Source organism: Tauraco erythrolophus, chromosome 9 (assembly GCF_009769465.1).
Source record: "Tauraco erythrolophus isolate bTauEry1 chromosome 9, bTauEry1.pri, whole genome shotgun sequence".
Taxonomy (NCBI): Eukaryota; Metazoa; Chordata; class Aves; order Musophagiformes; family Musophagidae; genus Tauraco; species Tauraco erythrolophus.
In genome coordinates this window covers 23,100,481-23,117,430 of record NC_141473.1, presented here as the reverse complement: position 1 = coordinate 23,117,430, position 16,950 = coordinate 23,100,481, and the positions used below count along the sequence as shown (strand labels likewise).

General features: G+C 45.6%; 1 protein-coding gene across 1 annotated transcript in view; it reads right to left on the bottom strand.

Moving 5' to 3' along the window:
• TLL2 (tolloid like 2) overlaps positions 1-16,950 on the bottom strand; it is a 96,947-nt gene that overhangs the window by 32,347 nt on the left and 47,650 nt on the right. The window contains exons 3-7 of the mRNA XM_086616241.1: positions 9,032-9,109; positions 5,504-5,674; positions 3,290-3,407; positions 2,697-2,875; positions 2,290-2,395 (exon numbers count right to left, since the gene is read on the bottom strand). Of these exons, the coding sequence (XP_086472367.1) occupies positions 2,290-2,395; positions 2,697-2,875; positions 3,290-3,407; positions 5,504-5,674; positions 9,032-9,109 (652 nt within the window). The remainder of the gene's footprint in view (positions 1-2,289; positions 2,396-2,696; positions 2,876-3,289; positions 3,408-5,503; positions 5,675-9,031; positions 9,110-16,950) is intronic.

Below are 16,950 nucleotides of genomic sequence, written 5' to 3'. Positions count from 1 at the left end.
CATGTCTGTAAGGAATGCACCAAGAAATAAAAGCCTGCAGTCATACTCTGCAAAACAGGCAACTTTCTGACACAGAGAAGAACAGAAGTTCCCATGGTAAAAACTTGTTACTGCTGTCGTTACAGCCTCTTGTGCCATACTCCTATTCCTATTAGCCACAGACACAAATGAAAAACATGTTTTGCTGTGAACTGAAAAAGAGCAGTGACTCCTGCAGCAATTTTCAAAAGCACCGCTAGAAACAATTTCCACTGCTACAACTAATTTGGTGCCAGAAAAACTGTCTCTCTCTGTTCTAGGTACAAAGTTTAGAAGAAAAAGGGCCTACGATTTGCAGCAGCATTTGACCATGACAAACACTATATGATTTGCTATCATCAGTCTTCACAAGAGTCATAAACAACAAGGCTGTGCTATATACCATGTAAGAGTTGCTTCAAGACAGCAAGTCACAGATGCAGCTCTGTGTCCTTCACCTCCTCCTCACTGACATGCCCCATTCTTCACTGATGGTGTGCTCACACCATCTTCTTCCTACATGGACTTTCTGGTGCATACTAACATATTAACACACCACTACAGTTCTTCCCTTAGCAGCATCACACAGGGGCTATCTCCCCATTCTTAGCCACCGATCTTAACGAAACATGCTGGAACTTGGTATCTTCATGGGCTTTGTGCTTTTATTAGTTTTGGTTACAATTGTCCAGCAGCCGCAAAACTCAGTAAGGTGGGAAGTAGACATGCAAACACTCACAAATCTCTACTGACTGGTCAAAGTAAGCACCATTCCATTAAGGAAGCAGATACCAAGACAGGTCTTGGTAAAGGCCTGTTCCCAGCACTGCCTAGTTACGGCGAGAGCTCAATCAGCCCACAGGGGCACTTAGTGCTCAGTTCAATTACTGCACAAAAACTGCTGCTGGGGTGAGGGCGAGTCACAGAGACAAAGGGCTTAAAGAAAACAGACTTAAAAATCCTATTAAGCACCAATTTAAATTTAGGACTCTTGCCATTTTTGTCCCTTTTTGGCCTAGCAGTATTCTGAAGGACCCTGGTTTTCAAGAGACACAGACTCAAAGGCATCCACAACATAAATGGCGGTAATAACTTAATCCTGCTTTTGTGCAAAACAATTCTAACCATTTAGAGTCTAGCAAATGCTGTAAGGGTCCAGCAGATGCCTCACGGGAAGAAAAATTGTTTGCTTTGAGTATTTGATCCAAAGAAATCTCTGAAGACTACAAAGCACCCTTGCCCAGCCGCCATCTCCCCCGTCAGAACAAGTAGCATTTCAGCAAGTTTGATAATTTTCTCTTGGTTGATGTGAAGTGTCAGAAACAAAAGAACAAAACGATAGGCTTGGCAATTCCATACAACAGGGGAGTAAGAAATTTTAAAAATCCCCAAAGACACATTTAATTTTTAGAACAAAAAGTTCTCAAGAACGTGAATATTGCACTCTGCCTCCCATCCCTTTTACTCATGGTATGTAGTGAAGGAAAGCTCTTGGGAAGGAGCAGTAGTAGGATTCATGGAAAAAACAGCAAATAATGCAGCAAAATAGAGCTGGTCATCCATTACTCTCATTCCAAATCCAGGACATAAATAACTATGGTCATTTCACCTCTCTATGCAGTAGAGCCGTCTGATCACAAAATGGACTCTATCTGGAGTGCTGATATGGGAGTCAAGAGCAAACAGCCTACACAGAAATTGGCCAGTTAGTTGGGACAGGAATAGGACTGAAAAATTCTCCAAGAAGAGCTCAGTCACATAGAAGACCACAGAGCTGCAGAGGCCATGATCTAAGGCACATACATAAATGGTTTAAAAAACAGCCAAGCAATTCTAGATCATGATCTAGAGTTTAAATTCTCCCTTGGCAAAGTTGCCAGGGACTCTGAAAGCAATATTGCAACTCCAAAGCATGAGCTGGACAACCAAGAGATTCAAAGGTGTTTTTAACAGGTAGGCAGATCCATACACGCATACACACATGCTGTCTGGGATGGTTGCAAAGCATGTTAACATGGCTTTGGAAGATCTCTGAGATTATGAGCACTGGGTGAACATAGTGGGGAGAGGAAAACAGGAGTCCACCATACATCTCTTCACCCACCTTATTTTTTCAAATAATTTCCAAGATTTGCAATGCAGCAGAGCTCACTGCAACTGCCACATATCTCTATGATAGACCACAGATCTCCTTCTAGGCTCCATGTATCCCACAGAGCTAATCACCACTACTGAAAATAGTCCTAAGGACAGGTAACCTTGGATTATCACCTGGAGAATGTGTTCCTAGCATAGTGCATGATGCTGTCGAAGTCATAGGTCTCTCCCAGTGAGTTCACTTCCCCAGCTTCCATCTTTAAAAAGTTGTACTCCTGACCTGTGATGCCAAACACAAACAGAAAAAAACACATCACTTAAAAAACCAAACCAACCCAAAAAAGCACCTTCCACCTCTGAGCACCTAGCATGAAAGGGATATACTCCTACATTCCAACAATTGCAGCTGGACATCCAAAATCCCTATTCACTCAACTATTTTGATCCTTATTCTAGGCAAGGACTAGCAATATTTCTTCTTCACCATCCCAGCTCACAGACCACTAGTTTTCCACAAGTCCAGCAAGACAGGTTTCCACCCACCCAAAAGCCAGGTGGAATAACCTGAAGTGCTATTTTACCTTGCTGTATGTTCTCTCTGATTATCGTGACATGCTGGTCCCTGTCAGGCCGTGTGTGCTCGTGCCAGAAACCCACCACATGACCCAGCTCATGAGCCACAATACCAAACTTGTCACAGTTCTTCCCAATGGATATAGCCTGAGGGCCTCCTCCTCGGCGACCCACGTATGAGCAGCATCTGGAAAAGAAAACCCACAAACCCATGCAGCTCATCGATGAATTGGGGAAGTCTGAGACAAAGCAACAGCAGATGGCATCTGGCAGGGTCCAGGACAGGCCAGCAGTACTTACGTGTGCGTGTGTGTGCGCGCGCATATGAATAAGAAAACACATATGTGAGTATCTATAAAAATGCACATATATACTTCAGTGTTATCCCAGCAAAAAGAATCCAGAAAGGCTTAGCACCTTCTTCTGAGCAAATACTAAACTATCTTGGCAAACCTTACAGAGGGTAAGGATGGATCTCCGTGACAGACTCCCTGATGTGGCCATTGGTTTATTCTGACCAGAGCTAGACTTACAAAGCCATCTATCAACGAAAGGGATGTTTGCAACACAGATAGCTGCAGACAATGTGCGTATCACTTACCCGCACGTTCTGTACGTGAACACAATGAAACTCTCTTCATCAGTTCTCTCCACAAATGTCACACAAGTGTGCTTCTCCCAGTGCCTCATCGCTTGCTTAAAGATAGCTCTTTGGGTTCCTGAAAAAGAAATCCAAGAAGAGCAAACAGTGAAGGCCTGGCTTTCAGGAAAATCTCTAATGGACTTCATCTGGATAGGGGAACAGTCAATCTTTCCAACAGTCAATCTTGCACCTGTATACACCTCTAGGAATCTGGGACCCACTTCCTACTATAGCACTAACTTCCTGTATCATACTTTTCTCTCATTCTGTTTGATAAACTAATTGCACTAATTAAAACAGGTAGCAAGCTTGGTTAAGCATATCATTACTACTGCACATGAAAAATGTCACCTCACTAGACAGAGGTCATTCTGGCAGAGCTGCTGGGTGTTCTGATCTGCGCACTAGCTACTCAGTGGTGTGCCAAATTTGCTCTCATGCTGCAACATAACACAACCACACACAGCTTCCAAAACCCAGGAATCTCATGAGTGCAAACACACCACCAGATATTTAAAATTAGAAGCAAAAACTTCATAGGAGCTAGAGACAGTCTCAGGGCAGTGTAAGAAGGTACGGAGATACATTGCTGCTCTGTGCTTGAACTGAGGGACAGCTCGGGACTTGCACAGAGAGACAACTGAGAAGTAGGGTATTTTGTCTGTTGCACACCAGCAAGAAGAGAGGCTGCAGGACCTTCCCTCCCCAGGAGGAAGGATACCTCCACAGCAGTCACTCAGCATTATCCAAAACAGTCACACAGACAGCTGGGCAGGGTTGCCCCAGAGCAGTACATGGCCAGGAGGGCTCCCTACACTGCCGTTCCAGCATAGCCTCTGCACATAGAGCTGCAGAGCAAGCTGCCATGCTCAGGAAGGACTAGGGAGGGGGGAAAAGGCCAGAAGTACATGAGAAAGGCACAAGGAATAGACAGGAGCTCCAGGGATGGATTAAGCTGAGGCAAAACACCAAACTGATTGCAAGAGAGTGGTGAGAGCTGCTCCTCACACACTCACCCAAATGGAAGGATGGCGTTACCTACTCTGGACTGGTTAAGGGCAGTGGGACACACATAACACAGAAAAGACTTTCTCATCAGTTCCTGAGGGATGGGGATGTTTGTTCTCTGACAAACATAGGGGGAAGTTGTGGCTAGCAGGCCACTCAATATCTTGCCAGGTTGCATGAGCCTCTCTTTTTGTAGGAGGTGAACAGATCCTTCCACTGAGGCTTTACATACTCCTGGCAGCAGTGTGGGAGCCAGTATGAGATAGGGTCTGGGTGAACATGTTAAAGAGGTCTTGAGGATTACTCCAAACTGGCAGGAGAGGCAGGACTGGGGAGGCAAACCCACACTGCACAGGAGTGGTTCCCAAACTGCCCTTTGCTGCTGGGACAAAGTACATCACAGGAGCTCACAGGACTAAGTTCTACTGGATCTAAGTGGGAGATGATGGAGGCAGCCTGGGAGAGACAGGAAGGAGCTGGCTGCAGTGAGGCACAGAGCATTTGTCATCCATGAGTCAAGGGAACCACTGAGCTATAGAGAGGTGGCATCAGGGCAAGCTGTCTGTCTGCTTTGCGTAAGAGACTTGCAAGAGATCTGCTGCACCTCAAGAGACATCTTAGATTGGTCAGTGCCCCGGAGACGCCATAAAGATCCTAGAAAGGATACTCTGGAGAGCTCCTCATCCACCATGGGACCCAGCTCACTGTTCCTCTCCCTCACACAGCTAGAGGAGACCCTGAAGTTTGGTGCCCAGAAAACAGCAGGTCAGGAAGCAGAGTGCACAGGAAAAGTTCTCTGAGTGAGGATTCAGAAAGCAACCCACTCTACTTCTGCTCCTGCTCTTCCAATAGCAGAGAGGATCCCTTTCCAGAAACACAGGGTGTCAGTGCAGCCCACAAGTGCTGGCCCTTGAAACAATCAAGAAAAGTGACCAAGTCACCCGATTATTTCTTGGACTCCAAGAGAAGCATCATCTCACTGCACACTTCAGTCTCAGGCTTCCACAGTGCACAATTCCTTGTTCAACCACATGCCACCATGCCTCAGGGGAGAGCATCCCAAGGACCTGAGTCATTTGTGGGTATACTATGCTCCCGAGATCTCCCACACATTTTGAGACACTCACCCCTGAGCAAACAGGGAGCAACTTTTTCACTACTGACCAGTGAAATTTCCTCCGATCACATAGGGGATGACCCCCCCTGGCCAGATCCTCTCAGCCCTGGATGTGGTTGCCCTGCGCACTCTGGGAGAGGAGTGTGTATCCATCCCAGACTCATCTTTATATTCCTTCCTCTTCAGTCTCCTCACAAGCGTTGTGTTCTGCCTGCCGTCTGCAAGACAGAGTGGCAACACTGTTTAAATCCTCTTTAATTCCACGTGCAGCCCTCAGGTAATACCCTGGAGCTTCAGAAAAAGAAAAACAGGAAAAGCAAGATATTAATCCAAACCAGAAGCCATAGCCAGATTTGCCAGTGATTTGTTTGGGACTCAGAGACAGTTAATCTGTACCACCCTGGCCCTTCTTGCCTTGGAGCCTCCCTATCCATATGCCAAATCTATTCTCCCATAAAAGTATAAAGGAACAGCCCTCCTGTCTCTGGCTACCCACTCTCTCCAACTGCAACTTCATAGATGGGGAGACAAGTACTTAAACAAGGGGAATGGGAGAAGGGAGGTCAAACAAACTCTTAACCTGCCTTACTCTTCCAGATCTGCAGAGAAACGGTTGTTCTGGCAGGGCTAGCTTCACAACAGCAACAACTACTCATTCCAGCTGACCTTGGACAAAGAGGACAGGCCACTTAGACTGAAACATGTACTCAAGGCTGAAAAGTATTACATAAAAGCGTTTGTTTTCACATGCTAGGTCTTGGGTGGTTTGGAAACATAGATGGATCAGAGAGTCTCTGCTGGAGGAGGGATGCTGAGAGTGGAAAAGCTGAGGCACTCTATATTTAGCACAAATCTCCATCCATGTTGAATCTCTTCATTTTAATGAAAAGGAGCAAAATACAAAAGGGAAAACAACATGTGTCTCAATTCTTGCTAAAAAGGCAGAAGAGCCTTGGCTGTGTGGTGTCCAGTGCTGGCCATAAAACCTGCCTGAAGATTCACGCAGGCTTCTAGGCAGGATGCGTCCATTGCCCTGCATCTGCGCTGCTGCAGCTCTGCTCCGATACTGGTTACACTTACGTGAGTTGCACTTTTAATGTGATGTGGGTCTGATCCAGCAGGAAATATCCTCCATTCAGAGCTTCCTGGCTGTTCATCCCACATTTGCTGTGCCATGGGTGACCCTCAAACGTCAAAGCAGTCTTAGTCCGGCTGCGCTTTACTAGCATGTGTAAGGACTGTGTAGACACTTTCTTAGACAAGCTGCCTGTATTGCACAGCCAACCCATCAGCTGCACTTCGACAAAGGAATAATAGAGTGCAGGGGCTTCTACATCTGCAGAGTGCTGGCCTAAAGGGAGCTCTCTGCTCACCTCAAGAGGCAGCACTGCTGGTGGTGGCTCCTCAGTGCTGGTGGGCCTCTCTGAAGCCCCAAGAGGAGGGATCTAAGCTCCAGTTGCAGTCATGTGATTCGTATGGAAATCAGAAAGAGCAGCTACAGCTTTGCTTCCAAGTGAGGGACTTGGGCTGCTGGGTTATGAAAAGGCACAAGCCCCACTGAGACCTTCCTCCAGTGACTAGAGGGGCTGCTCAGAGCCTCTTCTCCCATTCATCCCTCCAGAGGCAGCATAGGTAAGCAAACTACTACTGCCAAGGCTGAGGGGATCAAAACAATGGGAAGAAAATTAAGGCAGTGCAGGGGGATAGAAGGAATTAACTTTTTCAAACCCTCCCTCTGCTTCACCAGGTCCAGCCCTTCCTGCTGGAGGTCTTGCTCTGAGCTGCAAGACAAAGATGGGAATTTGCCTTTGTTCCTCTTCTTCCTGAGCACCTCCCCAGCATGCTGACTAGGCATTTCAGAAGCTGTCCCATCCCCAAACTAGCTGCTGAACCCTGGAAGGAAGATGCTCTGAGGTTGGGGGTTCCCACAATCAAATAAGAGCCGGTCTCCCCTTCTTTGCATACACTGTACTGCTGGGGCATTACAAAGGCCACAGCTGGAAGAAGGGAGAGGGTCTCAAGACACAAGTAATCTGGATACCTCTCTCCCAGTCACAAACTGCTCCTGGGGCTGCCCAAGATCTCTGTGAATTTGCGCACAGGCAGCTCCTGCTAGCAAAGCCAAGTAAGGAGTCATCTGCCCCACGTTCTCCTTCACCTGGTGCAGTAGGAGCTCTGCGCAGAGGACCCTGGGTCCATATCTCTGTGCCACCAACACTTCTTTCCTCAACAGCAATGCACCTTGGGCGAATTCTCCACATCAGTCCTGCAACAGCTCTTGACTGCTCCTAATTCTTAATAAAATCTTCTGCATCTAACAACTAAAATTTGCAGTGGGTCCTTGGAGAGGCTTCATACACCCTCCTATCAGGGACTTGGGGAAACCAGGCAGCAGATGCCGTATCACCAGGGGACAGAAGAAATCTGGACAGCAAGCTTGAAGAAGCACTGCTTACAGCCCCTGCCAAGTTGCATGTATGGAGAGGGTTTCTCCAGTGAAAAATAAGCCATGCAGCCTTTCTAAAGCTTAGTCTACCTCTCTTACTGACTAGTACTATTGCTAAGCCTGGGACAAACAAGGTCCTTTCTAAAATCTGCCCCCTTCCTCCATGATAAACAACACTTAGAGGCTTCCATACACCAGTCATGGGTGGAAGCCTCTCTATACTGCCCACGGTCCAGGCAGCACTCTGCATCTGCAACATGCCATGAAACTGCCTCTGCTGCTCTCTGAAACTCACTCAGGGGTCTCTCAGACTCATCTGGCCAGCAGAGATGGCTCAGCTCTATGTCAACAGCAGCACCAGCCCATGTCTAAGTGGAAACAGGCAGACAGACGCACCAACACAGCTTTTTAGAAGTACTTTCCTCAAGTGCTCTTGCCTGCTGCTCCACTGCCCCTCAGGCGTGCCAGCAGCTCCAGAGATATGAGCAACTCCAAAGAGGGAATACAGCACTAGGCTATGAACGCATCCCTCCATGGATTGACCTGCTGATGAGCCCTCTTCACTCCCAGGTGAGGAGACATGGGATAGGCAAGAAGTTGGAAGAAGATGCAGCTGGGACAGCTGACCCAAAATTGGCCAAATGGATATCCTATACCATATGTCATCATGCTCAGCAGTTAAAAACTGGAGTTTCGTCTTCCAAGGTAGCCATTGCTCAGAAACTGGCTGGCCATAAGTCTGCTTGTGGATGGGGATGAGCAATTGCCTTTATATCACTTGGGTTTGGGTTTTTTCCTCTTTCCTTCACTTCTTAAACTGTCTTTATCTCAACCAATGAGTTTTCTCACTTTTGCTCTTCCTGCACTCTTACCTATCCTGCTGGAGGGGGATAGTGACCATGCAGCTGTGTGCGTGCTTGGCTGCTGGCTGTGGTCAACCCACCACACTATACAAGGCAAACCCACCCTTGCAGAGAGTCCACCAACAGTAAAAAATGCAGATGCCTGGGCAAGGCTGGTCTCCTAGGCACAGAGGCACACAACATGTACATGGGACAAAACATGGTTTTACAGGGGATAAAAAAGTAAATAAAAGATACCCAAAGGTCTGGGTGGGGTACCACATTACCCTTTTTAACTGCTTCGTTACTACGATCGGTTGAAGTGGTGTCCTCACTTGACATGAGAGATTGTTCTTCCAGGCCTCCTGCAAAGGAAAAAGAGCACAGACACATCTCCTGGTGAGCAAGCTGGCAGAGCTCTGACATGGGAAGGACAGCAGCTGTCAGTGATGCCATTTGTGGTGTGCAGCCACAGAAATCGGCTGCTTTCCCTGTGCAAGGAACAAGGACTAAGAGCCTGATAAAGCTGGGCTCTTTTCCTGGATTTGCTCCTAACTTACAGTGACACCTTGCAACTCATTACCATCCTGTGCCTTAGTTTCCCCATATACTGAATGGGCAGAAAGTCTCTTCAAGAGAAGTTTAGTTCCACGGAGATTTACTGAGAATAGGAGCTATATTATGGCTACCATCCTCCTGGTAAGTACCACTACTAAATCTCCAATTAAAAAAGGTACACTTTCAAGGCAAAGAATGATCTACACTCAGACCAATAAGCTCTATCAACTCTTATACATCGGGCCTGAATTCAGCTTCACCTGAAAATAAAAGTTCTTCTCTGTGATGCTAATATCTACCAGCTACCTAAGCAGGAAGAACTGTGATGTTAACTCCTGGGTATTTCTTGTGCCTCATCCAGTGCCAGCTACCCCTCCCTTTTGGAACAGCATTGCCAGGGACACAGAGGTCCCCAGCTTGGCCACAGAGGTGGCTCCCTCCAGCTCAGGCACCAAACCAAAACTGGTTGGTCCCACTCCAAGTGCCTCCCTGCCTGGCTTTTCTATCTCCTCCATGGAAAACTGACTCATGATATTCCCATGATGTGTAAGATACCAACATGTTAGGGGAGCGATTTGACTGCTTGATGTCACAGCTATTGGGCACAGAAACCATAGCAGCTTCATGGTATCTTCGTACCAGTGCTGTGCCTAACCCTCTCCCCCAGACAGCGCTGCTGCTCCCTCTCCCCAGCAGCATGGTAGGGCAGAGCATTGCTGGCAGCAGCTGCAGGGGCTGCAGAAATGACTCCACTAGGTTAGGCTGTCCAGCACATCAAGATGGCTGAGGGGGCTCAGTGCATCCAGAATCCTCTACCGTAAGATAAAGACTCGGGGAGAGATCCTACCTCCCCAGGAAAGCCACGTTGCTAGGAAATGGAGACAGAGACCCCTGCCTATAGCCCCTACTGGTCTTTTGACCACTAAAGTACTATGATATTTAGCAATAGCCCAATACTTCAGTTTTTCTGATATATGATAGAAATAGGATCTTCCCTCAATATCGGATCCATTCTGCCACAGAAAAAGATTTCAAATGTCACCCAGTGCCAGAAACTGATTTAAAACAAACAATAACTTGTTAAAACTTCTGTTTCAGAGGACTTCAGAATAGTTCTGCTCAATGTAAAAGAAAATACCAACTGTGCAAACTCACCTGTGCTAAAGGAAGCAAATTGAGATTCCCTCCCTTACCCAACGTTACTACTAAAGTCTGATTTCTATAAGCACCATTACATCCACCCTGGTACCTACAATCCTAAGGTCTACAGCCAACCCTCCCACAAGCAGCACAACACAACAAAGTGACACAGGAGGACTGAGTTCCACTTCATATTCACTTGGCTGCTGGGCTAGCAAGGTGCCAGACACAGTGAAGTTCTGAATGCTCACAGGCAGCTCATGGATAACTGCTTTAATCAAAGCAGGTTTTAGAGCACTGGAAAGACCCTGAATTACGTATCTTCTGTCTTGATTTTGTAACTATATTTTTCTGTTCACAAAATACTTTCTAATCTTTCTTCCCACCACCATCATCTTCAACTTCCCCTAAAATGCCTGCTTCTAAACTAACTGTCCCAATACTAGCTAGGAAAGAGAAAAAAAAAAAAAGCAACAAAAATCCCCCCAAAACTCAGAGAGGTTAAATATTTCAAAGTGGCTAACGAAGCAGAGGTATTTTCACAATATTGGTTTTCTGTGGTATTTTTCAGTTTCTTAAAAAAATCTAAATGAATAAAAAGTTTGGAGTGCTTAATGAGTTTGCACTCTGCCATAAAATCTACCCAGGGATCTGCTGATCATCCCACCAAAGAAGGTGGGGAGAAAGGATGAAATCTCCAATGGGAGGTGCAGCAAACTGAGTACCTCAAAGCCTCTCAAGGCTTGTTTAGATGTCTCTTGTCCTTGCGTGAAAAAATACATGTGAATTGCTAAAAATCAGGATCTGGACATTTCAATAGGTGCAAATCTTTCCAGTTTAAACCAGAACTCTACAAGGAAGGGGCTTGGGATGTTTCACACTGTTTCAGTGTACCTGCTCTAGCCTCTCACTACATTGGTAACCTGAGTTATGCTAAATGCAATCTTCCCAGAAGCACTTAAAGTTCCTGGGATAGTTTTCAAATTTTGGACATCTCTTAAATGACAGTTGACCAACAATCATACAGTCTTGAGATCTGAATTCTGTGTAGTACCAGCAGCTGCTGAGCATAGGGAGGGAGGGAGCACTAGGAGATCATCCGGCAGCAAGATAACCTTCAGGACAGGGACAGCAGACAAAAATGTAGTGGAAAGAGACAGAAAAATGGTTGGAAAATGGGAGAGGGGGAAGAGAGAAGAACAAGGGTCTTCTTTCTATAGCTATCCGTCTTCCAGGCTTCCTGGGCTTTCCATTCTGCAAAGTCCAACTTGGGAACACCACAGAAGCCAGAGAGCAACTACACAGCGTATAGAAACGTGGGCAGCAAGCTGCTGAACAGTCACAGATCCAACGTGGAAAACCAACCCAGCATCTCTTTGGCAGGAAAGTTCTCCATGGTGACTGAAGTAGGAGGGAGAACTCAAAAACAGTGCCTAGAGTTAGAAAGCACAACATGTGAGACAGCAAGATGTGCAAGAGAAATAAAACATGCTTTGGGACTATATTCGCAGCTTTAAGAAGTGGTGCTGATACCACCTCTGTTGTCCCCCTCCCTTCTTCTCTATCTTGTTATCATGGTTCCCCCGCGAGCAGAAAGGAGGCTGAATGAGCTGATCTCTGCAGAGGTATTAGCAAGAGCAAGTTTCTACAGTCTTGGCAGCAAGGTAAAGCAGAAATAGCATAATCAACCACCATATGGAAAAAGGCTGATGCTGCTAGTCATAGAGCACTGCTGGATGCTGTGTGGACACTTCAGGAGAGATGTCCCACTTTCAAGAGAGCTGGACATCTTCCAGCCCCTGAACCAGTCTTGTTTTGCCAGCTGGACTCTTCTTTTTGCTCTGGAGCTGGCTTCTTGCAAACGCTTCTCCAGCCCCTCCAAGGGGGCAAAGACAGGGGAAAAGGTGTATCTCTGACACCTCAGAGGAGAGCTGAGAGGATGGTACCAAATTCTATGTCTCTGACATTATACTACTATAACTAATTAGAATATCAGGAAAGGGATGATCAAAGACAGCAATAAAATGAATCAGAGGAAAGTGAAATACTCAGACTCTCAGCTGGCTATAGGTTAAAGCTTCCTGGTCCAAGAGATGCACTAAATCAGGGGATTGTCTCCCAAAGGAAGTGCCATAATTTAACAGAGCTTGACTGGACAAAAGCCACTAGATGTGTGAACAGGAACAAGCCTGATTCAACAAGATGGATTGCTCTGAACTTTATCACTCTTTTCCAGCCTCAATGTCCCATCCTAAGATTTCCCTTTGTTTTCTTCATGCCCACTCCTCGTCACTTCCTTAAGCCCAAGCTCAACAAAAGTTCCTCTTCTCAGTTAAATTCTACATCCCCAGGATTTCTCACCCCCCCCCCCTCCAAAGTAGGCAATTCTTCACACAATATCCCATTCCATTTAAAGGAAACCCCAACTAGCCATTCACTACCAGAATTATTAAGGCATGTGGTCTTTGCTGAAGCAAAGGATAATTTTGTATTTCTAAATAAATGTAGCCTGCTTCCAGTCACAGATTGCTTCTTAATTGAACTTGGGAGGTGAATTATATGGTGAATTAGGAAAAAAGAACAACTCTGCATTAGTGAATTGTTCCCCTAAGAGGGAACTGTATGGGATTGAATTGCAAATGATGGCACCAAACCCTACAGCCGGGCCCCCTCTTCTGCACCCAAGCTGCTGACCTCCACTGTGCTGCAGTGTCATTTGCGCAGACTGCTCTTCCAAGCTGTGAGCACATTCTTTCCCAGAGATCAGTGCAAGCCTTGGTTTCTTATGCAAAGGAGAAGTTTGAATAAACTAGTGTGACTAATGAAATCTACAACATCTTTGCATATTTTGTCTCATTGTGGCCAATAAAAAAGGAGAGCACTACACAAAGGCCAGATATGGGCGTGCAGATATACCGGATATTTTCAAACACTACTAATCTCACTAGGACAGACAGGGCTCCCTGTCCCATACCCTTCTCTCCCACAAGGGTGCTTTTGAATCATACATGAGAATTTTGAAAAATCCTGTTTCGATTCACTTGAGCTTTTAGACATTTCCCATCCTTATGATACCTAAACATACCCCAAAGACTAAAGTGACCTGACAGACTCTTAGTCCTCTCTTCTGATTCTTCCCAAGAGGAGGCTAACGCATGATCCTAGCAAAGCAAAGTAACGACGTGCCATAATCAATAAACAAGGAAGCCAAGAAATGCACCTTGCATCTGGAAGCAGCTGCACACAGGTTGCAGGCAATGTGCAGGTCCTGTTGCCACCTCAACATCCTCCTGAAGCTGTACCTCTTTGTTGGACTATTCTGTTGCCTCCAAGAGTGGAGTAGCCTCCAGAGTTACTGCTCCAGAGCATGAAATGCCTGTGTATATATTGAAGCCTATTATCACTAGAAACACTGAAGAGCACAATGGATATTTTCCATTTGACACAATGCTTTGTGGAAAGCCAATACAGTAACAAAAAGGGAGGCTTGGTCTACAGCTTACATGTAACCTGTAATGGGATGAGCAAAACAGGGCTGACTTTCCTGCTTTTAATGTATGTTCAGCAGTTCACAAGTGCTCCAATATCACTTTCATCATCAGTACTTCCCATCTGCTGCCGGGCTAGACCAGCCAACACTTATCTCCAACATGACTGTTTCAGCTTTATCTGCTTCTCCTACAACCAGGAACAGAATTGTTAGATCATGCCTCTGTGCAGGGAGCTGTACTAGAACTTCTAAGCTCTTTTAACTCTCACATTTTTGTGATTCAATCCTTCTTAATGATTTGTCCTGCTTAACAACAGCTACAGCCCAGCAGGACACTGCTGGACTTTCTAACTAGATAACTTAGTTTCTGTGCACGACCTGGCAGAGAACACACAAGAGATTCTCTGCCCAGGCTGGGAATATTTCATCTTCTACATACAGTGCACTTGTGCAACAACTCGCTTTTCTGTTTCCCACAGGCCAGCACTGTCAAGGGAGCTTGGCTGACTGAAAGAAACATCCAGTAGCTTAAATGTACCATAAATCTCAAATAAATCCACCAGGCTTGCAACTCTGGCTGAAGAACAGGTGCCTAAATTGTTTGCAGGAACTAGAGAGGCAGCCTGAAGTGGTAGGTAACGGTCCAGCAAAGCAGAAAGCAGCAGCAGGCTGTGGCAGTGTTGGGAAGAAAGCAGTTTCTCCCACTCTTCCAGAACAGGAAAATAAAAACCCAGTTTTGTTAAAAGAAGTCCAAATCGTTCAGCTGGAACCAAAATAAAAGACAACATACTAAGAGAGAGAGAGAGCACACAAAGCATGCCATCAACACTATACTGTTCGCAGTTCCCTTGTACCACCAGTACAGGATGAAATTCCTGTAACCTGAGGGAAGAACAGGAAGCAGACTCCAGTCAGTACCCACGATTCTCACAAGACAGAGGGTGAAACCAGCAGAAGCAGTAATATATTGGACCTGAAAATTTGTCTTCTACAAGATGCAACTTAGGGTTAAAGGTATTTACTGCTGTGCATGTTCTGCTTATTTTTTTTTAAAGCCCAGGTAGTCTGAACCACCACAGGACAATCAGATCCCTTACTAAATAAAGCTTCTGTGCTTACTGCCACTTGAAAACAAACCATGACGGGCTTCTTGTCTGAAAAAGGAGAGGAAAGCTAGGCAAAGTAGCTAAGCAGTCCGCTGGTGAACTGGGACACACGTAGTGGGCCTACAAATACCCACCACCCTCCTATTAAGTCCCTCTAAGACCTCAAAGCTGGTGAGAGGCAGGCAACTTCTAAAACATTTTAACACTACCTATCTTCTAGCTTTTATCCAAAAACACTACTCTGGGGCCAGATGAGCTCCTTACCTGAAAGTGAAGGAGAAACATCAGTCTATCCAGAGATAAATCAAGCTTCATTTTCAGACTACACCTGTCCAGAATTCTCATCTAAAACCCAACTGCTGCCAATAGGAATTGTAGGTGTCTGAAAAATTGCAGTTTGAGAACACACAATGTCCCTACATGGGAAGTTGGATGGGATGAAGCTTGCATCATCTCCCTTTTTTCCAAAGTTGAAAAGCTCACACTAAAATCAAAACCTTCAACCTTCAGTGCAGTTCCAAGTCAGGATAATTTTTGCTCTCCAGACCAATGAAGACCCTTTCCATGTTCACTGGATCTCTTCTTCCTTCCCTGGTTGCTGTCCACACAGCAGAAGGGCTCCATAGCTCAACCTGAAAGGTAAGCTACAATCACTACTTTTATCACCTCCGTTGAGGACAACAGAGTCCCCAGTGAGCACTGAGGACTTTGCCAGGTTCTCCTATTTTTCTGATTCAGTAGAGAATAACTTGACTGTAAACATAATTATCTGGTCTCATGTAGATTGAACCTCAGCAAGGCTTTTTCTAATATGTCTTACTGTGGAAGAAAGGCCACTTCAGAGCTAGGAAGCAACCAGCGAAAAAAGCATCACAAAATACATTAAAAAAAAAAAAAAATTCACCTCCCCTGCCTATGCCTTAAAACACCTCGCTTTCATACTGTCATTCAACATATATGCTACTCGCATGTCACAGCTTAAGAGACTGGATTTCAAACAGAGGCTACAAACAAGCATCAACAAAACTAAGACATGCAGGTAACATTAAACACTTGTCACTGTTCAGAGTTTCAGTTCTGGTAAACTGTCATACTATGACCATCAGAGAAGCTTCTGGAAGAACAGGATAAGTCAAACTTGATGTTACATGCTGCTTTTTAACTTCCTCATTAATCAGCGGTCAACAACTTAGCATAGAAAAAACACTTTATTACACTGGATCTTCTAACCACAGAGAAAGTGATGATTTTATTAAAACAAGCTCTGCTGGGAAAATGCATTCAGAATGCAGAACAGATGTTTCCCAGAGCTGGTAGAGAGTCTATAGCAAAAACCGTTCATAAACCCCAGGGCCCTGGAGATCTGAGCAAATGATTTGAGATAGATCCTTCAGCATTTCCTGTCAGTGGAATAGCTGAAGTTCTCTCAATTTAGTTAAACAAAAATAAATTAAAAAGGAGAAGAATTCTGAACCCCAAATTCCCTGCAGGAATTTGTTTTTCATATTCAGAGTAAGCTGACTAGCTGCAATAACTCAGGAGAGTCTCAGGGTCCAGAGGCTTGACAAGCAGGTGTGTCATCTCCACATCAGTTCTGAAAATGCTCATGTGAGGTGAGGACACCAGCCTCCCAGGGAAGTTCACAAGAAGAGGAAGGTGAACACAGCTAAGCAAACAGTGAACTGCCACAAACGTGAGCTACAAAGCACTTAAAGCACCAAGCCATTCTGCTAGCCATCCACGTTTGGAGCGGCACAGCAGGCAAAGCAGAAGCATAGGTAGCACTGTTCCCCAACATCCTGTTTTCTCCCTGGGCACTCCCTCTGTTCTGGAAGTGGCAGTACCGCTTGTATACTGTGATGCATCTTCTTTTTAAAGAAGGCATTGCGGGAAATGAGACAACCTGACCCAA